Source organism: Emydura macquarii, unplaced genomic scaffold, assembly GCF_026122565.2.
Source record: "Emydura macquarii macquarii isolate MOO-44397 ecotype Brisbane River unplaced genomic scaffold, CSIRO-AGI_Emac_v2 contig_1386, whole genome shotgun sequence".
Lineage (NCBI taxonomy): Eukaryota > Metazoa > Chordata > Testudines > Chelidae > Emydura > Emydura macquarii.
This window is the reverse complement of record NW_027131523.1, coordinates 304,325-332,312: the sequence shown is the minus strand read 5'-3', so window position 1 is coordinate 332,312 and position 27,988 is coordinate 304,325. Positions and strand designations below refer to the sequence as shown.

At 66.4% G+C, this 27,988-nt stretch overlaps 2 protein-coding genes across 7 annotated transcripts; one reads left to right on the top strand and one right to left on the bottom strand.

The window, feature by feature from the left end:
* Positions 1–613: 613 nt before the first annotated feature.
* On the bottom strand, positions 614–10,073 carry HSPBP1 (HSPA (Hsp70) binding protein 1). Of its 4 annotated transcripts, none has more exons than XM_067552079.1 (8): positions 10,044–10,073; positions 4,606–4,779; positions 4,008–4,221; positions 3,256–3,480; positions 2,821–2,976; positions 2,346–2,442; positions 2,081–2,192; positions 614–1,337 (listed from the first exon to the last, which is right to left on the bottom strand). In XM_067552079.1, the coding sequence occupies exons 2-8, from the start codon at positions 4,723–4,725 to the stop codon at positions 1,260–1,262; spliced, it is 1,002 nt and encodes a 333-aa protein (XP_067408180.1). In that variant the 5' UTR covers positions 4,726–4,779; positions 10,044–10,073; the 3' UTR covers positions 614–1,259. The 4 variants fall into 4 exon arrangements, with proteins under 4 accessions (XP_067408180.1, XP_067408177.1, XP_067408179.1 ...); XM_067552076.1 differs by lacking the exon at positions 10,044–10,073 and adding an exon at positions 5,271–5,327; XM_067552078.1 differs by lacking the exon at positions 10,044–10,073 and adding an exon at positions 5,278–5,291.
* BRSK1 (BR serine/threonine kinase 1) lies at positions 9,419–26,648 on the top strand. 3 transcript variants are annotated; one of them, XM_067552058.1, is made up of 19 exons: positions 9,419–9,837; positions 14,010–14,104; positions 14,355–14,440; positions 16,181–16,321; positions 16,829–16,913; positions 17,268–17,301; positions 17,887–17,955; positions 18,349–18,495; positions 18,646–18,677; positions 19,203–19,367; positions 19,750–19,847; positions 20,199–20,349; positions 20,683–20,743; positions 21,936–22,143; positions 22,708–22,756; positions 23,213–23,336; positions 23,431–23,611; positions 24,446–24,535; positions 25,315–26,648. In XM_067552058.1, exons 1-19 carry the CDS (start codon positions 9,729–9,731, stop codon positions 25,820–25,822), a joined length of 2,433 nt encoding a protein of 810 aa, XP_067408159.1. In that variant the 5' UTR covers positions 9,419–9,728; the 3' UTR covers positions 25,823–26,648. The 3 variants fall into 3 exon arrangements, with proteins under 3 accessions (XP_067408159.1, XP_067408160.1, XP_067408161.1); XM_067552060.1 differs by having other exon boundaries at positions 9,420–9,837; positions 16,829–16,945; positions 25,315–25,627; XM_067552059.1 differs by lacking the exons at positions 21,936–22,143; positions 22,708–22,756 and having other exon boundaries at positions 23,118–23,336.
* Positions 26,649–27,988: the final 1,340 nt, after the last annotated feature.

The following is a 27,988-nucleotide window of genomic DNA, read 5'->3' as shown; positions in this document are numbered from 1 at the left end:
TACCCCCCTGAGCCAGCCAGTCCCCCCCCCCCCCCAGTGGTACCCCCATGGGCCTCACTGGAAGCAGGAAGTGTTGTCTGATGAACTCCTCCCCGCCTGGATTTGCCCTGACAAAGCAAATGGGTGTGTGTGCGTGTCTCAAGGGATCTCCACAGAACAAACTGGGTCCAGGAGGCTCCTGGTTCTCATCCAGCCAAGAGCCTTTCTCTCCAGGATGGCTCCAGCCCCTTTCCCCGCTACATGGAAAAGATGCACGACACACACAGAAATGGCCAGGAAGAAGCTACCTCTCCAAAAAGTCTGGGTCAGAACTGATCCTGGGACGGTGTGGGGGGCTTCCCCTGCTACTACCACACCCCCCAAGATCAGAGCCCCCGCCCTGCAGACTCCACTCCCCCGCAGTCAGCCCAGCGCCCTGCGGGGCCCAAACCTGTTCTCCGTCCACCGCCCCTGCCTACGAGCTGGGATGGAAGGTGGTGATGAAGGTATCACCCCCCCCACAGGTGAGCACTGCGACCAGGTGCTGTTTCCAAGGCTGATCGCTTTCAGCTCCATGCAGGTAGGGAATGATTTGTAGAGCCGGGGGGGAGGGGGGACTTTGAAGGGGGTGGGGTGCTTGGAAAAATCATGTCTCTTTCCCCCCTTAAAACAAAAGTGAGATTGACCAAATCCAGACTGGAAAAAGATGGGGCCTTGCCCGTCCGCGATACTACTCTGTCGCCTGCAGGGGGGGCGTGCAGGCTGGCATCAGCCCCCCCTCCTCCCCCCAAAAATTGGGGGGAGGGAGATGTCCGAGGGGGAGAGAAAGAGGGGAAAATCTGGGGGCCCAGACGATGGACAGCCGTGTGTAAGGGGGTTGATCCTGGGTCCATGAGTGGAGGATTGTGAGGAAGTGGGGGCGACTGGGGGGTATGCTGGGAGGTGGGGGATGATGGAGGGGTTGATTTTCAGACTCCAAGACAAGGCAGGTTGGTGGAGGGTGCGTCTGGGGGGCAGAGGGTGCATCTGGGGGGGGCAGCTGGAATCCATGACCAGGAAACACAGAGGTCCAGTCAAACAGCCCCAGCTCCAGCCTGAGCCAGCCCCCCACCCAGCACCCTCATTAGGGGAACAAGATGCGGCAGCCACAGGGGCTGGAACAAGGACCCCAGGTTGTCTCAGCGAGGGGCTCTGGCCTGCACAGGGTCCGGGGTGGAGTCACTGATGGGCGCAGGGGGCGCCAGGCCAAGTCACCAATCGGGTGGGGGCGCCAGGGCCAGTCACCGATCCATGCTACTGTCCTCGGGGGGCATCTGGAAGCAGACGCGCTGGAGCCGTTCGCAAAACTCCAGCTCCTCCTAGAGGGACACAAGATGTGGGGGTGAGCAGGGCCAGCCTCCCCGCCCCACACACAGCTGGGGGGCAGCAGAGAGGCTGCTGATGCAGCTGGACCACCTCCTGCCAGCAAGGGTCCCAACTAAGCAGGGTTGGGGTGTCACAGCATGGCTGGGGGACCCAGCGGGGTGTTGCAAGGCGGGGGGCTAGTAAGGGGTGCTTGCCCTAGCACTAGGGGGTGCTGTGCTGGGAGTCCAGAAGGAGGGTCCAGTCCTGGCACTGCTGCTGGGAAGTTCCCCACAGTCCAGTTGAAATCATGCATGGGCAGGAGACAGACAAGGCTGGGGCAGTAATTAGCGAGGACTGGTCTGTCCCCCATGTACACATTAGGCCGTTAGTTTAATTAACGAGCTGCGGGTTCTAATTACAGGGTGGAGCAGAGATTCTCTAACAGCTGGGCTGGAGAAACCAGCTCAGCCACAAACACAGGGGACAGCGGGGAAAGTTACCGGATGGCATATGGAGGGCAGCGCCCCCAGTGCTAGGTGGGGCACAGGGTGTTGGCGAGGCGGAATAGAGGGTGGTGCCCCATAGCACCAGGCAGTGGGGATGGGCAGAGGGCAGTGCCCCCTAGCGCACAGCCGGGGAGATGGGGGGTGGCTGGGGGAGACAGACAGAGAGCAGCACCCCCTAGTGCGAGGCAGCAGGGCCGGAGGGCGGTGCCCCTGGATGCCAGGCAGATGGTTCTGACCCGGAAGATCCCCACCTGGAACTCTTCCTGCTGCTGCAGCAGCTGGCACCGCTCCCTCAGTAGCTCTTCCAGCGCCAGCTGCGGCTCCTGGCACGCCCGTACCCCCGGGGGGAAATCCGTCACCAGGCTAGAAAAGGGAGGCAAACGAGGGCGGGGTCATTCTCAGCACAGACCAACGTCCCCCTCAGCCCATCACTCCCACCCACCAAACCCCACTGCCCTCCCAGAGCCAGAGAGAGAACCCAGGAGTCCTAGCCCCCCCCTTCCACTCTCATCTCACCTGCAGAGGGCCCCCAGGACGTGCTCGTGGAAGGGGCTGTGTTCAGTGCGGACCAGAGCCACCAGCTGCTGCACCATGCCCATGGAGCACAGAGTCTCTGGAGATGGAAAGCAGCGAGTCAGGGGGACGGCACGTGGCCGGGGGGACGGAGGATGGTGCCCCCCCCATGCCAGGTTGGGTAGGAGACGAGGCACAGCAAGGAGGCATGCAGGACAGAGTGTGGCACTCCCCAGCACCCGGTAGGGCAGACGGGGCAACACCCTGCAGCGCCAGCCAGGAAGACAGGGCGTGGCTGGTTAGGGGGCAGAGGGCGGCATCCCCTAGCACCTGGCTGTGGAGCTGGGGCATGGCTGGGTGGGGGACAGAGGTTGATACCCCCAAGCACTTGGCTGGGCAGACAGGGTGGAGCTGGGAGGGGGCAGCGGTGCGGGCGGGGGGGGGGGGCAGAGGGCAGCACCCCCCAGGATCCATTCACCTTTGTGCTCGGGGTGGTCCAGCAGCAGGTTCTGCAGCAGGAAAGCGGATTTGACCTTCAGCTTCTGCACGGGGCTCTGCATGGCGCGCATCAGCACCGAGAAGCCGTCCAGGCGCAGGAACTGCTGCAGCCCAGCCTCCTGGGCGCGCACCAGGCCTGACGGCGGGGAGAGGGGCAGACAGAGCCTCAGCCGGGGCAACACGCAGGGCGCCTCCCCGCACTGCAATGCCACCCCCGGCCTCCGGGGGCAGAGAGGAGCGAGGCTCCGCCCCCCCCAGCCTCTCTGCTACCAGTAATCTCTATGGCTGTGGAGCCAGTACCCCCTAGAGGGGACAGACCCTGGGCCCCATACCCCACCCAAAGGCTGGCGAGGAGCCAGCGCCCCCTAGAGAGGACAGGCCCCGGGCCCCATTCCCCTCCCCCCGCGGGACTCACAGGAGATGGCGAAGAGCGCCTTGACGCGCACCGCGTCAGCGCTGTCGTGGTCCAGCAGGCGCAGCAGCTTGCGCATGCAGCCCAGCGCCAGCGCCTGCTCCTGCACCTTGGGCACGTTCTGGGAGCAGGTGCCCACCAGGTGGGCGGCGCGCCAGCGCAGCTCCGGGGCCGGGTGCTCTAGGTAGCGATGGGCCAACAGCCGCATCCCGTCCAGCTTGCAGAAATCTGGGGGATGGAGGGAGGGAGGGGTGATATGACTGCAAGTGTGCCCCAGAGACACCCCCCAAAGGGGGCTCCCCCACCCCTGCCCCCCAGGCCCAGTTACATGGTTCACTCCCCTCAGGGGCAGCTCCTGCACCCCATGTTCAGAGGGCTGGGCCACCATGGAAGATGGAGCCCCCAATATGGGGGGCCCCAACCCCCATTCGGGGGACTCCTTCGGGGACAGCCCTGGTACCATGACATTCCACCCCCACATCTCAGGACCCGCAACAGCCTCCCCCCCCCAGAAAAATCCCCCACTTCCCAGGCCACGGGCACCCCCGTTCCCATCCCACTGCACCCCAGCAGCCCCAAGACAACCCTCTATCCCCACCCCCTCCTGTCCTGCCTCCCGCCCCTCTCCTCCTCCCAGTGCCTTCCCTTCGTCACTTTCCCTAGAACCCCCATGGCCCATTGCCCCCCTCCCAGATTCCTCCCCGCCCCCAGGGCTCCTCAAGTGTCCACCTTGAATCAACTCCCCCCCCACCCACCTGCAGCGTTGTCCAGGTTCTCGCAGAGCTCGGCCAGCAGCTCCAGGGCGTGGGCCTGGTGGGAGGGGTCCCCCTCGGCCGGCTCCGAGGTCTCCCCGCCGTCCCCTGCGGGGGACAGGGCCTCCAGCACCCGCAGGCACTCCTTCATCTGCTCCACCTCCTCCACCTGCCCCCTGAACGCCTGGGCCATGGCCTCCTGCAGCCACTGCCGCCGCTGGGGGCAGGGAGAGAGGGGGGTCAGCACCCTGCCCCGCCCCACCCCAACCTTCCCAGAGCGAGGGGGGGAGAGAACCCAGGAGTCCTGGCTCCCAGCCCCCCACACCCACACGCACCTCCCCTTCTAACCACCAGACCCCCACCCCAGAACTGGGGAGAACCCAGGAGTCCTGGCTCCCAGCCCCCCCCCACAACACACATATACACACACCTCCCCTTCTAACCACCAGACTCCCGCCCTCCCACCAGAACTGGGGAGAACCCACCAGGCTCCCAGCCCCCCTCCCCACACACCTCCCCTTCTAACCACCAGCCCCTCCCCCCGAGCTGGGAGAACCCAGGATTCCCGGCCGCCTGCCCCGCCGCTCGCTCGGCCTCGCACCTCGTCAGACATGGGCTCCAGCGGGCCGGGCTCGGCGTGGCCGGCGGTGATGGCCATCTGCAGCAGCCCCTGCAGGTTCGCGGGGGGCTCCCGGGGCGGCTGATTCCCGCCTTCAGCCATGGCCGGGCCGGGGCGGGGCCGTGCGGGGCACGAGCCCTCCTCAGCGACGGAGCCCTGCAGAGACAGGCACACAGACGGGCCGGGCTGGCGCTGAGCCGCGCAGAGAACCCAGGCGTCCTGCCTCCCCCACCCCACTCTAACCACTAGACATCCCTCCCCCCTGCCGGGCAGAGAACCCAGGCGTCCTGCCTCCCCCACCCCGCTCTAACCACTAGACATCCCTCCCCCCTGCCGGGCAGAGAACCCAGGCGTCCTGCCTCCCCCACCCCGCTGCCGGGCAGAGAACCCAGGCGTCCTGCCTCCTCGCCCCGCTCTAACCACTAGACCCCCCTGCCGGGCAGAGAACCCAGGCGTCCTGGCTCCCCGCCCAGGGCCGGCTGCCGGGCAGAGAACCCAGGCGCGCTGCCCGGAGGGTCGCTGGCGTTACCAGGCGCTGCGCGGGGGAGTCGGGGCACCAGGCCGCGGGGGGCGGGGCGTGGGATCGGTGCCCCCCCCCAATCTTCCCCCCTCCCCCCGCGCCGCGCGCGTCCCCCAGCGCCGCTCACCGCCTACCGCACGCGCTCTCCGCGCCCAGGCCACGCCCTGCTGGGCGCCGCCATCTTGGCCGGACGTGACGTTTGGAAAAGGGGGCGGGTCCCGTAGCGGCGAGGGTGGGAGAAGCGAGGGTGCGACCCCTGCTGGGGGGAGGGGAGAATGGGGGATCCGGAGGCGGATGGGTGGCGGCGGGGCTGGGGGTGATGGGGAGTTCTAGGGGAGCTGGGGGAGTCGGGTGGGGGGCTGCCGGGGGGATTTGGGGGGGCTGGGGAGAACTAGGGGGTGGGGGGATTTGAAGGGGGTTGCCGGGGGGATTTGGGGGGTGTTGAGGGGCTAGGGAGATCTAGGGGGATTGGGGGAGATCTGGGGGGAGTTGGGCAGGGGGTTGATGGGGGTTGCCAGGGGGAAGTTGGGGGTGTTGGGGGGAGTCGGGGGGGTGGGGAGATCTGGGGGAGGTTGGGGGATCTGGGGGGGTCGGGTGGGGGGTTGCCGGGGGGATTTGGGGGGTGTTGAGGGGCTAGGGAGATCTAGGGGGATTGGGGGAGTTGGGCAGGGGGTTGAGGGGGGTTGCCAGAGGGGATTCGGGGGTGGGGAGATCTGGGGGGATGTGGGGGGAGTCGGGTGGGGGGTTGAGGGGGCTGCCAGGGGGAGTTGGGTGAGAGTAGGGCATGGGGGTTCCCAAGGGGGATTGGGGGGGCCGTCCCAGGGGCAGGGGGGATGACGAAGTGGGAATTTTCCATCATACATTGATCGTTCCTATTGTGCCTCGATTTCCCCCCAGACTCTGCATCACTGCCCAGTGGGCGAGGGAGGGTTACAGCCGGAGGCGTGGGGTCCCGGGGCGGCTGGGGTGGGATGAACAGGGCGTGAAAGGCCTGACCCAGAGCAATGGAGGGTCTGGAGAGATAACAGGGCAACTCAGGACTGGGCAATTAACCGCTAACGAGGGGACTCTGGCCCGTGAACTCCACAGGGCTTCGCAGGGGATGATGGACCCAGAGGGGGCTGGGGTGAGAGCCGGCTGTTGGGGAGACACGTGGGCTGGCCCTCAGGACAGACAGAGAGACACCAGGACAGGGCCCTGGCTGAGGACGAGGGCGCTGGCTGGGCCAGGACAGATAATATCATAACTTTGCATCTCCATGCGAACCTCAGGGCTCTCCACACTGCGCCCAGGCCGCTAATAAACCTGCCGTGTCTGCGGAGCGCTGCTAGGCCGCCCTGCAAACGCCAGCTGGGGGCCGGGGGTCCTGCAGGGTGTGCCGGGTTGCCCCGGGTGTCTGGCTTGGCTGGCCCCGCTAGGCAGAGATCCTGGGGTGAAGCAGGGGGTCTGGAGCCCAGGGCTCAGTCTTGGAGGCAGGCAGGGCAGGGGGAAGAGTGAGGGTCTACCACGCTGACCGGTTCCTCCAAGGGACTGTTTAAAAGTCGGGGCGTAGCTCTGAACATGGGGATCCAGGGCAGGGGGAAACTGGAGCAGCTGCGGGGGGCGGGGGGATTGGGTGGCATATCCGGGGAGAGGAATAGCGGGGGGAGAGACTGGAGAGGCTGCAGTGGGGGGAGGGAATTGGGCAGGGGGATCCGGTGGGGCAGGATTAGGCAGCCGGGGCCCATGGAGGGGGGTATTTGGCAGCGGATCCAGGGGAGGTTTGCAGAGGGAAGGGTTCAGGGGACTGCCAGGGATATAGGGTGGGGGGCAAGACAGAGCCTCAATCTCTCCTCCCCCCAGGGGGAACAAAACACCTGTTCGGCCCCAAGAAGGAGCCAACAAAGGGATGGGGCCAGTCCGGGTCACGTCCCTTTCCGAATGCCAGCTGGCTTCCCCCGAGCCTCCCCTTCCTCCCCGCCCCATGCCAACAGCGCCTGCTGCACCAGAACCGGTGCTGGCACCGGCCCGGTGTTGGAAACAATCCTAGATCGTGACCGCGACCCCCAGTGCCGACTTGCAGACAAAGTGGCCTGGGGGTTAGGAAGTTAGGGGGCCAGAGGCGAACAAAGACGCAATGACTGGGGTCACGGGGCGGCTCCCATCCCGAATCTCGGCCTTCAGTTCAGAAAGAAAAGAATCGGAAAAGGGGGCCGCAGTGGAACTGAAGCTGCCTGAGTCTGCGGGAACCGGAGCCGTGGCTGGGAGGGGTGTGAACTGCCCGGAGGGTCACATTCACACATCAGGGCGGGGACGCCGTAGCTTGCGTTTCAGCGCTTGGCCAGTCTCCAACTAATCGAGCTTGGGAACAAAGCTGGCGGGGGTAGGGGGCAGATTCTCTCCATCTGCCCCCCCGGGGGGGCTCTTTCGCCTTCCTCCGAAGCCCCTGCTGAGAGATGCAGAGCGGTGGAGATTCTCCAAGGGACAGGAGGGCCCTGGGGCGCCCCCGGCTGAACGGCAGAGCCCCAGGTGCGCCGGCAGCCGCTCGGCAGCCCACGCTGGCTCAGCTCACGGGCAGCCAGGCCAGCTCAGGCGCGTCCACACCTCCTCCCCATCCATCTGTCCCTCCTTCCCCCCCCTCCACACCCCTTGCTCCATGCTCGCACACATCCCGCCAGCCCCACCCGCCGTCCAACTTTTGACGTCTCCTCTTCCCCTGAGAGTCTCACAGAGAGAGGCTGCCGGAATAGGGCACGTCAGGGCGCCAGGCTGGCTCCGGGGGGCGGGGACTGGGGCACGGGGCCTTTCCCCTCTAGGGGGCGCCGGCTCCCCTCCGGCCCCAGGGTGGGTGGGGGACTGGCTGGCTCCGGGGGGGGCGAGGAATGGGATGCGATGATTGAGGGTGCCTAGGCCAGGGGGTGTCTCACCCGCAGAGGGTCCCCTGGTGGGCAGTGAGGGAGACGGGGGCAGGAAGTGGGAATTTTCTCCCCTTTGAACTAGGGGGAGGGTTGGGGTGGGGGGGGGGGGGGGTCGCATGAGGGGCAGGGGGTGCTGGGCAGTGGGACCATGCTGGGGAGTGAGCGGGGCTGTTCCATGGCTGGAACGAACACACAGACACCCACACACACCCCACGGTGTCATCCCCTCCAGCAGGGGGCCGCAGAGATGGGGACACACACACTGACATTCACTGTCTCTGTCACACTCTCCCTGTAACACACAATCACACACCACATTTCTCTTTGTCATAGCCTCTCTCTCAGACACGCAACTTGTCACGCACACAATCACACACAGGCAATCTGTATCTGTCACACACTAAATCACCTGCGCTTAAATCAGTCCCACACGCAACACATACACACATCACTGATCTCACACTCTGTCACACCTATACACAGCTGCACACACAATCACAATCACCCACAATTACATATGCACAATTACACACACAATCAGTTACACAATATTGCAATTGCACAACAATCACAGCCACAATCACACCATACAATTCCAGCCATAAAATCACTCAATTACACCATCATAGCCACAATCATACAATCAAAGCCACAATTCCGCACATGACAACCACACAATCACAGACACAATCACACAGTTACAGTCATACAATCACAGACCCCATTACACACACAAGAATGACACAATTACACAACCATACAATCACAGCCGCTATTACACACATGACAATCACAGTCCCAGATACACACAGCACAATCACACGATCACACACATCACAATCACAGCTGCAATCACACAATCACAGCCACACGACAATAACACAATCACAGCCACAATCACATGAAGAGAACAATAACACAATCACAGCCGCAATCACACACTCACAGTCACCCAATCACAGCCGCATGACAATAACACAATCACAGCCGCAATCACACACTCACAGCCACACAATCACAGCCTCACGACAATCGCACAGTCACAGCCGCAATCACACACACACAATCACACAAACACCACAATCACACACGCACACAACCACAGCCGCACAATCGCCCAGCCGGACCCCCGCAGCCGCAGCTCCCCGCCCGATCGCCCAGGCACAATGACAACCGCACAGCGCCAGCCCCTCCCCACCCCACCGGCTCCATCCTCTCCGTCTGCGTCCCCCCCTCCCTCCTTTGTGCCCCCCCCCGCGGGGAGGGGCCGCCCCCCCGCGCGGCGGGAAGGGTTCACCCCGCCGGTGGCTGTCACCCGGTGCCCGGATGCTGATGCAGGGGGCGGGGGGGAGGAGGAGGAGGCGGCTGGGGGGGGAGGAAGGGGAGCGCATCCTTTAGCAGCCGCCGCAGCATCCCTGGCTGGAAGGGGGGAAGGGCCCCTCCGTCATGCTGCTCCCCGGGCTGTGAGCCTCCCCCCGGCCTCCCGCCCCCCCCCCGCCCCCTTCCTCCCTCCCAGCACGGCCCCCCCGGCCCCCCCTTCCCCGATCCCTCCTCCCCTCCCCCCGGCCCCCCCAAACCCGCCAGCATGCGGGGCTGAGGGACCCGGGCCTCCGTCTATTGTTCCTGTCCAGAGAGGGGAATCGAGGCGGGGGGGGGGGGAGGTGGCAAACAAAGGGGGTCGGGCCATCATGTCCGGCGGCAAGGAGCCTGGGGGGCAGCCCCCCTGCCCGCCGGCGCAGCACGCCCAGTACGTGGGGCCCTACCGGCTGGAGAAGACCCTGGGCAAAGGCCAGACGGGTGAGTCTGGGGCACTGCCCCCCCCCAAGTCCCTGCGTTCCTGGGGTAGAGCCCCTGCCCCGAGGCTGGGGTGATGGACCCCAATAGCTGCCAAGCCCCCCATCTCCTGGGTTAGATCCCCGCCCGGACGCCAGGGGTTGGACTCCAGAAGATATTCCATCCCCCCCCCCCCCCCCCACACACACACACTTCCCAATCTAGCTCACCCGCCCAGATGCCAGGGTGATGGGTGCGGTGCAAAGGCCCCAGCAGAATTCCTTCCCAGCCCGGTCAGAGGACAAATGTGTGTGTGGGGGGGGGGGGTGATGGGATCCCCCCATGGATGGAGCTGGGCGAGTTGGCAGTCAGCAGTGGGTGGGGTTGGGGGTTCTGAGGTGGGAGGGGTCAGTGGAGCTGTGGGTTTTGGAGGGTTGGGGGTCAATGGAGCCATGGGGTCTGGGGTGAGGCGGTACCTTTCATGGGTAGGGCTGGAGGGGGAGGGAGGGGGCTGGGAGTCAATTTCCCGGGAGCTCTGTGGGTTGGGGGGCTGAGGCTGGCCCTAGGAATGACAGGGGGGGATCCCTGGCTGGCCGGGGGGGGGGGGAGCACACGAAAGGGGCGCTGGCCTGTTTCACCTCTGCCCTGGGGGCTGGTCAGTGTCACACCTGGGCGTGGGGGGGCTGGATGGACAGACGCCAGGCTCTGCAGTCAGCACAAGGGCTTGAGGGAAAATCCCTAGGCAGTGTGTGTGTGTGGGGGGGGACGGACATCTCTGTGTGTGTGTGTGTGTGTGTGTGTGTGAAGGTATCTCTGTGTATGTGTGTGTATCTGTGCGTGTGTGTGTCTGAGGGCATCTGTGTGTGTGTTGTGTGTGTGCAATTCTGCTGCAGGGAGCGAAGTGTGTGGGGGGCCCTGCTCGCAGTTAAGATCCCAGCCCGCAGCACAGAACCCCCCCCCCCATCCCCTTGTGCGGGGGGGGGGGTGCTAGAAATACCAGAGGTCACGGGGATATGGGGCAAACCCTCCCCCTGCTCTCTCATGCTGCTGGCCCGGTGTGTGGGGGGGGGAAGGTTATATTTGTGCACTGAGCGGTTGCAGGGGGGGGCAATTCTTTGCTCCCTGCCTTTGCTGCATTGCCGGGCACTGGGAACCGTGCGGCCGCCTGGCACGGGGTGTGTGTGTGGTGGGGGGTGGGGGGGGAAGCACCAGGAAACCCCGCTTGGGGGGCGGCGGGGGGGGGGAGAGGAATTGCTGCAAACCTCCAGTCTTTGCTTGGCTCACACCCTGTGTTTGGCGGGGGGGGGGGGACAGAAAGGGGGGCTGCCCTGTATATTTGGCGGGGGGCAGCCCAGAGCTGACATGGGGGGGTCTAATGTGGATCAGGGGGTGGGTTCTTGAAGTCCAGCCCGCCCCCCCCCCCCTCGTGTGGACACAGAGAGGCCTGAGGATGGAGGGAAGCCGTTTGATGCAGGGCTTGTATGGGAGGGGGATAAGAGGTGCATGATGCCGGGGGAGGGGAGAGGGGGGACTGGCCTGTGAGATAAAAACAACCCCCGCCCCCCCCAGGGCCAGGGAGCTGGAGGGGTTAAACTCACAGGACAGACAGACAGATGGACAAGAGGGACTGCACCTTTGCTGAATCATCGCTTTGGCCGGAGCAAAGCCTGTCCCTCTGTCTGTCTGGAGATCTGCTGGGGGAGATCAGATACTCTCCTCTCCCCGTCTTGGCCCCCTACGAGGGGTGGAGGTCTGTCTCTCTGCCCTTCCCACAGTGGGAATCCATGCCGGGGGGACTTGGGTTTGTGTAGGACCTACAGAAATGGTTTTGTTTACTCTGGCGGTGGAGCGGAAGGAGGCGGCGCAAGGTGGGCAGGCTCCTGGGCCCTGAGCTGGGAAGATCTGAGCCCTGATCCCAGCTCTGCCCATGGGCCCACGTTGCTGCCTTGCTCTCTGACTCGGTTTCCCCTTCTGGCAAATAGGGACGATAGCGTTGGCTCGGGGGAGCAAGCAAGAGGGGGGATGGGCTGGGGTTAAGGCAGTGGGCTCAGGACTCTGCCGCTGACTCCATGGCTGACCGTGGATAAGTCCCTGAATCGCTCTCTGCCTCAGTTTCCCCATCCTCTCTCTGTCTAGTTAGATGGTGAGTTCTCAGGGGTGGAGGCTGCTTCTCACTGTGTCGGGGGCTCTGGGCAGTGACGGGGGCCCCCTCTCGGTGTGGGGGGTCTGTTCAGAATCTGGTGTGATGGGGGGCCCAGACTGGAGTACCATTTGTTGAACTGCCGCTTGGGTTGTGATTCTGAGAGGTACGGAGGGTGTGGGAGGGAGGGATGGAGTGTGGGAGGGTGGATGGAGGGGGATGGGGGTGTGTGGGGGCATGGGGGATGGATGGAGGGCATGGGGGGTGGACGGAGGGCGAGGAGTGGGGGGTGGAGGGGGACAGACGGCGTGGGGCATACACTGTGATGATAAACACAACAGAGAGACGCTCAGCCACGCCGCGGGTGGGGCCGGGCGGGTCCCACGTCCGGACGGACCCGTGGTCCATGCTTCTGGGCTCGGCTGGTCCGGGGCTTGTGCGGAGAAGGACGAGGGTTCGCCTGGGGTCCCGGCCTGCTTGGGGTGGGGGAGCTTTCGCTCCCTCCTCCCGTCCCCACATCCTTCCCATTTGGGCATCAAAGACACGCGCATCCTGGGCCACCCGGCTCCCGGCTCCCTCGCTGGAGAGTTTGCTCATGGATCGAGCCTGGGCAAGGCGAGTGGCTCCCCGGGGGGTCCATGCTCCAGCCCCTCAGGTCATTTGGCCAGGAGAGCATCCGATTATGTTCAGCCCAGATGATCCCAGAAATCCTGGCCTGGGAATCTGGGACCTTGCAGGCCGCCCCGACCCGTCACCCTCCGTCCTGTCACCCCCTTCTTGAACGCATCAAGCTCCAGCGGAGACCACCCAAAGGGACCCCTGCTGAGCAGTATAGCCCGGCCCGTAGCCCGGCCTGGATTAATCCCTGCTTGAACCAGAGCAGATCCTTCCAAGAGACTTGGTGGAAAAGTGGCCCCGGGCTAGAGAATCCCCTGCCGCCCTTGGGAAGCTGGTCCCTCATTCATCTCCCCTTCCCACCGCCCTCCCGTAGAAATTTCCCCCGTATTTCCAGTCTGACCAAGGTGCCGGACTCTTTGGCCTGGATTACTGCACCGCAGACTGGGCCGGCCGAAGGCGGCTGCCCTGCCCAGAGCCGCAGGGAGAAATACAGATGGAGATGGGGTGCGTGCAGGGACAGACACACACACATGCGGGCTCGTTTTGGGGTGGGAGCTGAGCTGTTTGGAGGATCCGGGGGGGTCTCCAGGCAGGGACCTGGGGAAGGGCGTTGGCCCGGCTGGGCTCTCTGACTTGGATGCTGGTTGTTGGATCGTTTGGGGCCAGGGTGGCGGGCTGATGCAATGCCAAGGAAGGGTGGATTGGATGGAGGAGCGGTGGGTGAAGGGAGACAGACAAACAGAGGCAGTTGGGGGGCAGGTGGGGGTGGGGGGGGGTTGACCCTCCTGGCCAGTTTCATTTTCCATCTCTGGTCAGTGTCACTTAAAAATCCAGATGAGGACACAACCTACATCAGACCCCCAGCTGCAACAGGCAATGGCAGGAGGGGAGAGGCCCTGGGCCCCATTCCCTGCCCCCTGAGCCAGCCAGTCCACTGCCGTGGGGCCAGATGGGAGCTGGCGCCCCCTAGAGGGGAAAGGCCCCCTGCCCCATTCCCTGCCCCCTGAGCCAGCCAGTCTCCTTCCATCTGTGCATGTTTAATGGAAGCTCCTGTTCTCCTGGCCAGGTCTAATTCTTGCCCTCAGCCTCCCGCGGGTGCCGGCTGGGTTTGTGGTGTCGGTTCCGGGCTGGGATGCGGGTTCCCTTCCAACCCTGGCCGTGGGCAGGTCGCTGAGGGGCTCTGCACCTCGCGTCCCCTGGGTGTGAACCGAAGAGAATCTGTCTTTGCCTGTGTAGACGGAGAACTGCCCTGGGCCGGGACCGTTTCTCACTGTGTGATCTCAGTCGGGGGCCATGCCACGCCTGGCGCTGTGGGGACACTGGGCCCCAGCAGGTGGCACATGGGGTTCACTAGGGGTGCTGCACTGCACTGCGGGGGGGGCGGAAGGGGGCAGAGGCAGCCGGAGGCGCCGCGCTGACCCCTCTCCCCACCACGCAGGGCTGGTGAAGCTGGGCATTCACTGCATCACCGGGCAGAAGGTGGCCATCAAGATCGTCAACCGGGAGAAGCTGTCGGAGTCGGTGCTGATGAAGGTGGGTGGCTGGAGGGAGGGAGGGAGGGGCCCCTTCCCGGAGTGAGAGTCCCCCCTCGATCGGGCCCAGACCCCCGGGAGTGGGGGAGAGCGGGGCTGAGAGGGGAACCCGGGCTTGGACAGCCCCTGCGGCCCCCCCCTCCTCTCCCGCGCCCCCCACCATGCTTCTTCCCCCACCCCACGTACCCTGGTGCCCCCCCCAGTTTCCCCCCACCCCGACTCCCCCCCGCTCACTCTGTCTCCCCCTGCAGGTGGAGCGGGAAATCGCCATCCTGAAGCTGATCGAACACCCACACGTGCTGAAACTGCACGACGTCTATGAGAATAAGAAATATTTGTAGGTATTTATAGACGCTCCCTGCCTGTCCCCCCGGCCCCTCCCAGCCAGCCAAGCCCCCGGCCTGGCCCGGTGCCCCACTACTCTCAGCCCAGCGAGGTCACCCATCCAGGTGCACACCCGGCCTGACCCCGCTTAGGTTGGCACGTGGCAGGGGGCAGGCTGGCTGCCTCCTACGCTGGGGCGGTTCTAGCACTGTCTTAAGCCCGTCCTGGAGCTTTGATTGGCCGAGGAACTGGTGAGCCAGCCAATCGGAGCCCTGACATCTGCGCTGGCGCTTCTAAGGGCTTTGATTGGCTAGGGAGATGGTGAACCAGCCAATCAGAGCTGCTTTCACTTCTAAAGACGGCTGCTCTGGAATGCAGGGGGGGGGGGTGGATGTTCTAGAACACGACCTCTAGAACAAGAGGTGCTGCGGGTTGGTGATCTAGATTGGCATGGCGTCGGAGCATGGTGTGCTGTTTCCGTGCTCTAGATGGATGCCCTGGAATTGGGCCGCTGGCTTTTCTAGTCCGGGGTTGTCCTGAATGTGAGGTTTCTAGAGCTCGACTCTAGAATAAGGGCCCCTCTCCCTGCATTGCTGTTCTAGAGCATCGCGCTGCGGTGGGCACCTTTGCTTTTCTAGACTGCAGTTCTGCAATAAGCCCGTCCTTCGCCTGCAGTTCTAGGCCACCGATCTAGAACTGGGGGCAGGACACCTCATGGCTGTTCTAGAGCATCGCTCTGTAATGGGTGGGTGGTGCTCTGGAGGATGACTTCTGAAATGACACTTTTCCTGACTGTGGTGGTCTAGATCATGGCTCTAGAATGGGGGTGATCTTTGTTGCCTTGACGTTCTAGAGCATTGGAGGCGATTTTCTAGTGGAGGTGGGCTCTGCTGTTCTAGAGTATTGCTTCCTGCGGCTCTAGACCACAGCTGGGTTGGCTCGGTTTTTCTAGAACCTCAGGCTGCGGTGGGTGTGTTCGCTTTTTGGGGGGGAGGGTTCTGTCATGGCCCTTCCCCCGGAAGCGATGCTCTAGTGCGTGGATCTAGCCCTGGGGCAGCCCTTTGGTTGGATGTGCTAGCTCGCCGCTCCGGAACGGGCAGGTTGGCTTTTCTGGAGGCTGGGTCTAGAGCGGGGCAGCCCGGATGGCTCAGGCTGGGGAGAGGGGGGTTCTCCGCGAGGGACACCCGGGGCGGCGCGGGTCCCAGGGCTCTGTGGAGGGTTGGGGGGGGTCCATCCCCCTGCTGCCTCTTGCTGGAGGGGACAAGCCCTGCGCCATGTGTGTGTGTTGGGGCCGGGTGCGTTAGATGCCAGGCAGTGACAGCTGGCACCCCCCCCCACACACACACGGACACACAAGCCGCCTTTGTCATTGTTGGGCTGTGACGTAAGGGGCTGATGTGACACAGGGAGCGGGGGGGGGGGACAGACTGAAATGGGCACCTCGGGGTGAAGCCTGGCCCAGCTCCCTCCCACCGCCCCCCAGGGGCATCGGGGCCTGCCCCACCTGGCAGGGGAGAGTGCCCCCTGCTGGCCCCCTCGCTCCCTGCAGAGCACAGTGGGTCGCTGGCGTAGGCGGGGAGCAGTGATGTCAAGGGAGAACTCTGATAGGTCATGACTTTCCTCTCCCCCCCCCCATTCCCTCCTCCCCACTTAACCCCCAAACCCACCCTCCTCCTGCTCCGGCCCCCAATCCCCTGACTCCCCTCCCCGATCCCCCTCCCCCCATGCCCCACTCTCAATCCGCTCCCCCCAGATACCTGGTGCTGGAGCACGTCTCGGGTGGGGAGCTCTTTGACTACCTGGTGAAGAAGGGGCGTCTCACCCCCAAAGAAGCCCGCAAGTTCTTCCGGCAGATCGTCTCCGCCCTGGACTTCTGCCATAGCTACTCCATCTGGTGAGCCCCCCAGCACCCCTACTGCCCCGGGTCAAGGGCTGGGACAGAGGAACCCCCCCCCCGTTCTCTCCCACTCCAGCTCAGGGAGCGTTACCCGAGCAGGGAGCAGTAGTAGGTCTTTTATCCTCTCGTCCTTCCCCTCACACACCCGCAGCCTGGGAGTGATAGGTCTGGGGGCAGGGCAGGTTCTGATCTCAGCCCTCCCCCCCCCCAGGGTCAATCTGGAGTCACTCCTGTTTGCAATGGGGACAGGGGCAGGTTTTGATCTCAGCTTCTCCAGGGTCAATCTGGAGTCACTCCTGTTTGCAATGGGGGCAGAGCAGGATTCTGATCTCAGCTTCTCCAGGGTCAATCTGGAGTCACACCCGATAGCAACGGGGGCAGAGCGGGGTTCTGATCTCAGCTTCACCAGAGTCAATCCGGAGTCACTCCTGTTTGCAATGGGGGCAGGGCTGGTTTTGATCTCAGCCCCCCCAGGGGTCTCTAACCCCTTTCCCCCCATTGCAGCCACCGCGACCTCAAGCCGGAGAACCTGCTGCTGGATGAGAAGAACAACATCCGCATCGCGGATTTCGGGATGGCGTCCCTGCAGGTCGGCGACAGCCTGCTGGAGACCAGCTGTGGGTGAGCCCCACGGGGCGGGGGGCAGGGCACCGGGGGGGGCTGGCAGGGCGGGGGGCTGAGATCCACCGGGGCCTCTGGATTCTGGTCAGCAGGGAGGAAGGTCTGTGTGTGTGTGTGGGGGGGACGGGACGCTGTCTCACTCTGCCCCCCTCCCTGTCCCGGCTGGGGGTGGGGCTGGGTGTCTATGGGGAGGTGTGGGGCAGGGGATCGGGGCCTCTGTGTCTCAGCCACCCCCCTCGGGACTGAGCCTCCTTTTCACTCTGTCTCTCCCTCTGTCTGTCTGTCTCTTTCTCTCTTGCTCCCCCCATTGCTGGCCCCCCAGTTCTCCCCACTATGCATGTCCCGAGGTGATCAAGGTAAGTGATGGTGTCCCGCCCCCTCTCTGCCCCATGTGTCTGCCCCACGGTCCATCGACCCTGGCGTCTTGCCCCCTCCTTGCCCCTCAGCTCAGCCCCACGGGACCATCTACCTCGGTATCCTGCTCCCTCCTTGCCCCACGGTCCATTGACCCCGGTGTCTTACCCCCTCCCTGCCCCCCAGCTCAGCCCCACAGGCCCATCTATCCCCGTATCTAGGTGGGTGTGGATGGCCAGACGGAGGGGGGAGGGGAAGGACAGACAGACGGAGGTCTCGTCTCTGGGGGGGTGGGGGACGCAGGGGGAGGACAGCGGGGTCTTTCCTTCAAGGAGGGGGGGGCTGGGGGCAGAGCTTTTCCCCAGGGAGGGGGCCAAGCTGTGGGTCTGCCTCCCTCCCCCTTCCCCCCTCTGTTCCCAGCCTTTCCCTTCCCCTCTTCCTGGGATCCTCTGGTCCCACTTGTTGGGGGGTTTGGTCCCCAGGGAGGGGCGGAGCTGGGGGCGGAGTCTGTGCTCCGGGTGGGGGAGGGCTGGGGTCCTCCCTGGGGAGCCCCCTCCTGGTCCCAACCCGGTGTCTGTGCCGCGCAGGGCGAGAAATACGACGGGCGCCGGGCCGACATGTGGAGCTGTGGGGTGATCCTCTTCGCCCTGCTGGTGGTGAGTGCCCCGAACGCCCGGCCCCCCACCCAGAGCCCCCGAACTCCCAGCCTCGACCCCTATCCTCCCGGACCCCTGGCCCCTCCTGTCCACCCAGTACTGGACCCCCATCCCCCCGTACCCCGACAGACAGACTCCCCATCCCCGAACACCCAGGCCCTGTCTGGACCCCCATCCCCCCGGACCCCCATAGCCAGACTCCCCATCCCCCCAACCCCCACCCCAGAGCCCCCACCCCTGAACACCCAGGCCCTGCCTGGACCCCCGTCCCCCTGCGTCCCATCCCCCAGACCTCTTACCCTTGGACCCCCCCAGGGTTGCCCCCGTGGGGCTCTGGGGGGGGGGAGGAGCCCCCCCACCCGCTGAGGGCGTCTCTCCCCCGTCGGCCCGCAGGGGGCGCTGCCCTTCGACGACGACAACTTACGCCAGCTGCTGGAGAAGGTGAAGCGGGGGGTCTTCCACATGCCGCACTTCATCCCCCCCGACTGCCAGAGCCTCCTGCGCGGCATGATCGAGGTGGAGCCGGACAAACGGCTCAGCGTGAGTCCAGCCGGGGCGCTGGGGGCAGCGGGGGAGGGGCGCTGGCTGGGGGGGTGCTGGGGGGCAGCGGGGGGCGCTGGCTGGGGGGGGGGTAGTTTTGGGGGCCGTTCAGGGTTGCGCTAATTTGGCTGCCGTTTTCTCGCCCCGTAGCTGGAGCAGATCCAGAAGCACCCCTGGTTCCTGTGAGTATCCGACCCGGCCCGCCCGGCGTCTCACCCCCTTCCCGCCCCCCGGATTGACCCCCGGGCCCATCTACCCCAGTATCCCAGCCCCTCACTGCTGCCCGGACCCATCTTCCCTGGTATCCTGGCCCCTCTCCGGCCCCCAGATTGACCCCCGGGCCCATCTACCCCGGTATCCCGGCCCCTCCCTGCCTGCCGGGCCCATCTTCCCTGGTATCCCGGCCCCTCCCCGGCCCCCAGATTGACCCATGGGCCCATCTACCCCGGTATCCCGGCCCCTCTCGATGGAGCCCGGTGCCCCCAGGGGGTGGGTTTAAGTCCTACAAACGTTTCTTCCGAGGACCTGCCGTCTGCAGAGCGATTCCCCCCCACCCCCGGCCAGGATCCCCCCCCCCCCCCATCCTCTCCCAGCCTGCTTTCCCCAGCCCCACTGCCGGGATCCCGCCCGGGGAGGGGGGCCCCCCGCCGGCAGGGTCGCTCTCCGGTGTGGGGGGGGGGGGATGGCTGAGCCAGTCCCTGCCGCAGGGGGGGGAAGAACGAGCCGGAGCCGGAGCAGCCGGTCCCGCGGAAGGTCTCGATCCGGCGCATCCAGTCGGTGAGCGAGCTGGACCCCGACGTGCTGGAGAGCATGCACTCGCTCGGCTGCTTCCGCGACAAGGCCCAGCTGCAGCACGAGCTGCAGACCGAGGGGTACGGGGGGGCCGCGGGGGGGGGTGTGAGCGAGGCAGGGGGAGGGGCGCAGCGCGAGCTGCAGACCAAGGGGTACAGGGGGGACCAGGGGGGGCCGAGAGAGGCCAAGGGGAGGGGTGCAGCGCGAGTTTCAGACCGAGCGGGCCGGGGGGGGACTGAGGGGGGGGGCGACTGAGGCTGGGGGGGGCGCAGTGCGAGCTGCAGACCGAGGGGTACGGGGGAGCCGGGGGGAGGGCCACAGTAGCGGTGGGGGTTAGGCAGGAGATGGGGGCCGGGGGATCTGGGGGGTTGGGGGAGGGGGTCTGTGGCAGGAAAATGGGCTGGGGGTGGTTGCCAGACCCACTCCCCATGGCCGTGACCCCCCCTTGTCCCGGCTCCCCAGGGAGAACCAGGAGAAGATGATCTATTACCTGCTGCTGGATCGCAAGGAGCGGTACCCCAGCTGCGAGGACGAGGACCTGCCGCCCCGCAACGACATCGGTGAGACCCCCGGCTCCTGTGCCCCCGGCGCCGCCCCCCCAGAGCCAGCCGCATCCCTGCTGCCCCCCAGAGCCAGCTGCAACCCTGCTCCACCCTCGAGCCAGCCGCATCCCCAAACCAGACCCCCCCAGCTCCTGTGCCCCCAGCACCGCCCCCCCAGAGCCAGCCGCATCCATGCTCCCCCCCAGAGCCAGCCTCCATAGCTCCCAGTGCCGCCCCCCCCCGAACCATCCCCACCCTGTGCCCCTGAGCGTCCCCCACAGCCAGCTGCAGCTCAGTCCCCGGATACCCAGCCCCTGCGCCCCGCCCCAGAGGGGCCGCGTCCCGTGCTCACCCCCGGCTCCGTTGCAGACCCCCCCCGGAAGCGGGTCGACTCGCCGATGCTGAACCGGCACGGGAAGCGGCGGCCGGAGCGGAAATCCATGGAGGTTCTGAGCGTCACCGACGGGGGCTCCCCAGTCCCGGCCCGACGGGCCATCGAGATGGCCCAGCACAGCCAGAGGTGAGGAGGGGTGGGGGGCACCGGACCTGGGGGGCTGGAACTGTCCACGCGCCCTTTCCCCATACTGGCACTAGGGGGCGCTGCAGCTCCGTTCCCCCCACCCCAGCCATGCCCCTTGGAGCAGCCCCCATCTGCTCTGCAAGGACTGTGCTGTGTGTCAGAGCCCCTATACTGCTGAAGGGGATTCCCTGTGTGTCCCTGCTGTCCCCAGCCGGCCGCACACACCCCAGCTCTGTGTGTCCTAGTTCCCATCCTGTCCTTGCGGGTTGGGGGGCCAAGCCCAGGGCTGGGCCCATCTCTCTCCCTGACCCCCCCTCTGTGCCTCTCCCCCAGGTCTCGCTCTGTCAGCGGCGCTTCCACGGGCCTCTCCTCCAGCCCTCTGAGCAGCCCCAGGGTGAGTGTCGACGGGCCCCTGGCGGGGGGGGGGGTAGGGCAGCTGCCCCACGGGGTGAGTCTGGGGGGCAGAGCTGGGGAGGGTGGGGGGTGTTCCGGAGACAGGGCAGGGGTGGGGAGGGGGCTTGCGGTGTGGCCAGGGATGGGGGTGACGGGGCTCTGGGGGGCAGGAATGGGGGGCAGGGTTGGGAGGCTGCTGGGGGGTGGGGACAGATGCTGCAGTCTCATTCCACCTCATTTGGCCTCGGTGCAGAAAGGCGAGATGTGGGGGCGGGGGGCGGGGGGGGCTGGTTGATTGGGGGCTGGTTGGGGGCACTGGAGGAGGGGTAGATGGGGGTTGGCTGGGGGTGGGTTGTTGGGGGACTGACTGGAGCTAATGGGGGTTATGGGGCAGGCGGCTGGGGAGGAGTAGCTGGGATTGTGGGGCAGTGGCTGCGGGGAGATGGGGGGTAGTTGGTGTGGGCTGGGCAGATGGGGAGCTGGGGGGCTAGGGAAAGGGAAGGCTGGCTGGGGGGAGATGAGGGGCTATAGCTTGGAGGTATGGGGGAGGGGTATTTGGCAGGCTGGGGAGGGGGGTTGGCTGGGGGGTGACGGACTCATAGATCGGGGACTGGGGAGGTGTAGTTGGGGGGAGGGAGGGCTGGCTGGGGGGTTATGGGGGGTCATAGATTGGAGACTGGGGGAGGGCAGGACTGGCTGGGGGTCGACAGAGGGTGACAGATTGGGGGCTGGGGAGTGGTTGTTGGGGGGCTGGCTGGGGAGCGAGGGGGATCGTAGGTTGGAGCTGGGGGGGGTTAGTTGGGGGCTGGGGGAGGGGGCTGGCTGCGGGGCGATGGGGGGCTGTAGATCGGGGACTGGGGAGGGGTGGTTGGGGGGCTGGGATTCATTGTCGCGCCTCACACTCACCCCATCTCACGGCTCTCCCCCCACCCCCCTTTCCCCCGGGGGGCGTCTCTCTGTCCCTCCTTCCCCCCCCCCCCAGAGCCCTGTCTTCTCCTCCCCACCCCCGACGCCGGAGCCCCCGCGCCCCCCAAGACCCAGACGCTGCCGGCCAAGGGCAGCCTGGCCGGGGGGCGCGGGCTGCACCAGAGCCGGCGCTCGGCCCCCTTCCCGCTGCCCCCCCCGCCTCCCCGCCCCCCGCCCCCCACTTCCGCTTCCCCCCGACTAAGCCCCCCCCCGCCTCTGTGCCGCAGGTCACCCCCCACCCCTCCCCCCGGGGCAGCCCCCTCCCCACCCCGCTGGGCACCCCCGTCCACACGCCCAAGGAGAGCCCCTCGGGTACCCCCGGCGGGACCCCCCCCTCCAGCCCCGGCGGCGCCGGCGTGGCCTGGAAGAGCCGCCTCAACTCCATCAAGAACAGCTTCCTGGGGTCCCCCCGCTTCCACCGCCGGAAACTGCAAGGTGAGGGGCGGGGGGCTGGGGAATTGGGGGGTGGGGTGGTCGCGGGGCCCAGGGAGGAGGAGGAGATGGGGGGAGATTGGGGGGCTGGGGGGCCAGGGCAGAGCAGGACGGGGGAGCTGGGGGCGGGTCACCGGGGATGGAGGGGGCTGGGGAATTGGGGGGTGAGGCTGTCGGGGGGGCTAGAGGGGCCGGGGACAGAGTGGGAAGGATGAGATGGGGGGAGATCGGGGCGCTGGGGGTGGTCCAGGAGCCGAGCAAACGCTGGGGGGCAGCGATCGGGGGCAGGAATGGGATCAGGAGGGCAGGAATCAGTGGGGTGCATGGCCCTGCTCAGGGAGGGGGCAGGATCCCAGGGGAGGGGGGGTTAGCAGGGGGCCAGCGCTGGGGGGGGCACTGCCCCCGTTTGGGGGAGGGGGGGCGCGGGGGAGGCAGAAGGGAGGATGGGGGGTGCTGCCCCCTGCTGGGGAGGTTTGGGGGGGTGGCAGGTGGGGCAGGGTGGGGGGCAGGGCGGGGGCAGGGCACTGGTTGCTGTTTCTGCTGCTCTAACCCCCCTCACCCCCGCAGTCCCCACCCCCGAGGAGATGTCCAGCCTGACACCGGAGTCTTCGCCAGAGTGAGTATGGGGGGCTGCCCCCCACTGCTGCACCCTGCACCCTGACCCCATCCCCCACCGCTGCCCCCCACCCCCATCCCCTGCCTCTACACCCTGCCCCATCCCCCACCTCTGCCCCCAGCCCCCGCCTCTGCCCCCGACCCCCATCCCCCGCCGCTGCGCCCTGCCCCCATCCCCCGCTGCTGCACCCCAACCCCCTGCCTCTGCCCCCCCGCCTCTGCACCCTGAACCCCAACCTTCCCTGCCTCTGCCCCCCCAAACCCACCAAGCCCCCTGACACCTGCCGACTCCCCCTTGTCTCTGCCCCCTAGCACCCCCAACCTCCACTGACCCTCCCTTAATCTCTCCTCCCCCCATGCAGCCCTACCTCTTGGCTCCCCCTCCGGCTCTCCTGCCCCCGGCCCAGCCCTGCCCCCCGGCTGCCCCCCGGCTGTCCTGACCCCCCTCTCCCCGCAGGCTGGCGAAGAAGTCCTGGTTCGGGAATTTCCTCTCGCTGGAGAAGGAGGAGTTGATCTTCGCCGTCATCCGGGACAAGCCGCTCAGCTCCGTCAAGGCCGACATCGTGCATGCCTTCCTCTCGGTGCGGGGGGCCGGGGGGGCGGGGGGGGTGGGCCGGGGCTGCGGGGGGCCGGGGCACGGCCGCAGGGACCCTGACCCGCCGCCTCTGCCCCCAGATCCCCAGCCTGAGCCACAGCGTCCTGTCCCAGACCAGCTTCCGTGCCGAGTACCGGGCGTCGGGCGGCCCGGCCGTCTTCCAGAAACCCGTCCGGTTCCAGGTGGACATCAGCGCCTCGGAGGGGGGGGCCGCCCCCAAGGACAGCGGGGTGTTCTCCGTCAGCTTCACCCTCCTCTCAGGTGGGTGGGACCCCGGGCACCCCGCCCCTGCCCCAAACTGTCCCCATCCTGCCCCCGCCACCCCCCACAACCCCTTCCCCGGGACCCCCACTGACCCCAGCCGCGGCCCCCTACCCTCACTGCCCCAAACTGTCCCCATCCTGCCCCCGCCACCCCCCACGGGACCCCTTCCCCAGGGACCCCCTACCCTCACTGCCCCAAACTGTCCCCATCCTGCCCCCTTCCCCCCCCTTCCCCGCCCCCACTGCCCCAAACTGTCCCCATCCCCAAACCCCCATCCCACAACCACAACCACTCTCCGGGACCCCCACTGACCCTTTCCCCTGCCCCGCCCCCACTGCCCCCAAACCTGTCCCCATCCCACCCACTTGATCCCTCACTGACCCCTTCCCCCAGCCCCGGCCCCCACTGCCCCAAACTGTCCCCATCCCACCCCACTGAGCCCTCACAACCACTTCCCCGGGACACCCACTGCCCCCAACCCCGGCCCCCTACCCCCACTGCCCCAAACTGTCCCCATCCCGTGCCCCCACAACCCCCTCCCCGGGATCCCCACTAACCCTTTCCCCCCCACTAGCTCCGTGCCCCCAAACTGTCCCCATCCCACCCTCCCGGCCCCCGGGACCCCCACTGACCCCTTCCTCCTGCCCCGTCCCCCCAGGACCCCCACCAGCCCCCAGCCCCCACTCCCCCAAACTGTCCCCATCTCGCCACCCCGACCACTCACAACCCATTGCCCTGGCACCCTGCACTCCAGGAGCCGGGGTCCCCCCACCCCGGAACAACCCCTCTCCTCCTCTCAGCCCCCCCCACTTGACTTCTCCCTTCCCGCAGGTCCCAGCCGCCGGTTCAAGCGGGTGGTGGAGACCATCCAAGCTCAGCTGCTCAGCTCTCACGACCAGCCCTCGGTGCAGGCGCTCGCCGGTGAGTTGCTCTGGGGGGGCCACGGGTCAGCAGTGAGGGGGGCTGGCAGAGCCGGGGGGGGCTCAGGGCCGTGGGTCGGCAGTGAGGGGGGCTGGCAGAGCCGGGGGGGAGCCAGGACTGTGGGTCAGGAGTGAGGGGTGCGGGCAGAGCCGGGGGGGCCCAGGGCCACGGGTTGGGAGTGAGGGGGGCTGGCAGAGCCGGGGGGGGGCCCAGGGCCGTGGGTCAGGAGTGAGGGGTGCTGGCAGAGCCGGGGAGGCCCAGGGCCACGGGGTGGGAGTGAGGGGGGCTGGCAGAGCCGGGGGGCCCAGGGCTGTGGGTCGGGAGTGCGGGGGGCTGGCAGAGCCGGGGGAGCCCAGGGCTGTGGGTTGGGAGTGAGGGGGCTGGCAGAGCCGGGGGGGCCCAGGGCCGTGGGTCAGCAGTGAGGGGGGCTGGCAGAGCTGGGGGGGGCCCAGGGCCGTGGGTCAGGAGTGAGGGGCGCTGGCAGAGCCGGGGGGGGGAGGCCCAGGGCCACAGGTTGGGAGTGAGGGGGGCTGGCAGAGCTGGCGGGAGCCCAGGGCTGTGGGTTGGGAGTGAGGGGGCTGGCAGAGCCGGGGGGGCCCAGGGCTGTGTGTCGGGAGTGAGGGGGCTGGCAGAGCCGGGGGAGCCCAGGGCTGTGGGTCGGGAGTGAGGGGGGCTGGCAGATCTCTGTGTATGTGTGTGGGGGGGGGGAAGCTGGGGGCTGCAGGTTGGGAGTGAGGGGTGCCCCTTTCCCAATCCCTGTCTCTGCATCCCCCCCCCAGACGAGAAGAACGGGCAGCAGCCCCGCCCCCCGGGCACCCCCACCCGCGTCGCCCAGAATTCCCGGCGCTCCGACCCCGACGTCGCGGAGCATCACCGCCGCGGCTCCTGCAAGGAGAAGAAACTCGTGTCGTCCAACGGGACTCAGGCCCCCCAAACCCCGCAGCAGCCGTGACCTCCGGGGCGCACGGGGAGGGGGGCGGGGGAGAACCCCCCTCCCCCCAAGCCCGCTGGAGAACCGGGCTTCCCTCTGCACCATGCGGACCCCTGCGGCAGGCGCCGGACGGAGAGAAAACCGGGGGGGGGAGGATCAAGACACGGACGGACACCAGCCCCCCCGCCCGCCAGCCCCGGATTAGAGGGGGTTTGGGGGGGGGGGCCGGCATGGGAATCAACCCCCCCCAACGGCTGAGCCGGCGCCGCCCTCCGAGCAGACCATACTGTGAACCTGTAAATATTGACAACAACAAAGACCCCCCCCAACCACAGAGGAATGAAAAAGAAACTTAAAATGACACAACCCCCCCCCCCCCACACACACACACAAAATATCCACAGAGAAAATCCAACCGCGGAGAAGGAGCTGGAGCCGGGGAGGGGGGCGGCTGGCTGGCCGGGGCTGGGGGGGCAAACGAGATTTTAATTTAATTTATTTAATCGGGGAGGGAGTGGATTGGTGGATTTCTTTACATCCCCCCACCCCGGCCCCTCTCACCCTGGTTTGATCTGCCCCAGAGTTTGGCTGGCTGCCTCCCAAATTGCTTTCATGGACCCCCTCCCGGCGCATGGGTGTGGACGCTCCCACACCAGTTTGAATCCGGATTGAGCTCTCCAAATACTCCCGGTTGAAAATCCGCCCGCCCGCTCCTTGAAATCGGGAGGTGGGGCCGCGTCTCTGCTTCGGCAGCGAGGCGGGCGGGATTTGACCCGGCAGCCCCTCACCGGGCGGCGCGTTCCTGGCGGAAGCGGAGGGACTCGCTCCGGTTTGGCTGAATCTGGCTCCATGGCAGATCAAACCCGTTGGAAACAAATGAACCCCTTGCGGCTGGGAACAGCCCCCGGCCCGGGCCGAGTCCTGGCTTGGTTGGGTCCCCGTCTGCCGCGGGGTATCCCAATTCGCGGGCTGGGTTTCCGTCGCCGGGGGGTTCTTTGGCAGCGGTTTTTGGGGTTTTTTTTTTTTTTTTTTTTAATTTAAATTTTCACAGTTGTGCAGAATGATGGAGGCGGGCGGGGGTCCGGGGGGGGGAGCGAGAGACGCCGATTATTTTATCGACAGCAGCCGCTGATGACCAAAAAAGTCAGAGCGCGATAAGCCATTAAATCACCGACTGGTCAATGCCGTCTGCCCGCGTAGCCCGAGTTCACGGACTGAGAGCGGCCGACGGGGCGGGCTCCGGTGTCACGCCGCTCGCTCTGCCTCGCCGGGTCGGTCGCCGCCTGGGTTTCCCCTCCGTTGGCGTGCGGGGGGAACCAAGCCTTGATGCGAACGCTCCGGGACCAGCCAACGAGAACCGGGCGTCACCCCCGGTGGGGAAAGCAAACATCTGCCCCGCCGAGGGGCAGATTCACTGAAATTGGAGTCGGACTGAGCTGGGGAAGATCCCCCGGGGCAAAATCAGGACCCCGGGGCCACGGATCACGGCCCCAGCTGATGGCGTTATCCCAGGACGCAGCCGCTGGGGGCCGGAGCTCGCCTCCATCCTTCGCCAAAGCAGCTCGGCCGCTTGGGACGTGAACGAGATGCCTTTAAAAACCAACGCACCTCAGGGGCGTGTAGATCGGGTCTGAAACCAGTTTTGTGAAACCGGAGTGAACTTTCTTTCCACCCCCAGTGTAGATGCGCTTCAACCACCTGCACAGCCGCCAGGAGCCGCCTCCAACCATTTTCCACCCCCTTTCCCTTGTCGCCCACCACCCTTTCTGTGGGGTGAAAGCAGCTGATTTCGGCCTGAGCTTCACAGGGAAACCCACCTGAGCCTGGTGTAATGGGCGAGTGAAAGCTGCCCCCAACCCCTGCTCCGTTCGCGCCAGGTTCTCTGGTTTACACACAGGCCGGAGCACCCCGGCTATGGGTGCTTGTCAGCGCTGGTGACTGGGCCGAAGCCGGGGCCGTTAAATTGATTCGCTTCCCCTCTCGGCTGCCGGTGTCCCTATCTGAACATTCATGGAGCAGAAATGCCCAGGGGCGCCGGCCCCACCCCCCCATGTGCGCCAGGAGCTGCACAAACCCCACCGCTGCGATTTGGGCGGGGCAAGGGGTGACTCCAGCTGTGCACCCCCCGCCCCCCGTGGGTTTTTGTTTCAGGCTCACTCTGCGGCCAACGGGGTTGGGCTGGCCGGGCCCCCCCCCCCCGGGCTCTCTCGGCCGTGTAGCTGGAGCGCGATCCCATTCCTGGGCATCTGCTTTCACACACGCACTCGATGTCTAAACTGGTTTCCAAGCCAAAGAGCAGGAGCAGTGGAAACGGGGGGTGGATTTTAACCCCCTCCCTCGTTTAACAACCCTCCCCCATCAGCCATTCCAGTGTAGCTCCCTGGGCACAGACGCCCCCAAACAATGGCTCCTGTGCCCCCCACCCTGGACGCGGGGCTCTCTCCAGACGCCCCCTCGCTCCCCTAGGTCACTGGCTCCATTCCCAGCAGGCAGACAGCCACGCCCGCCGCCAGGGTGGGAAA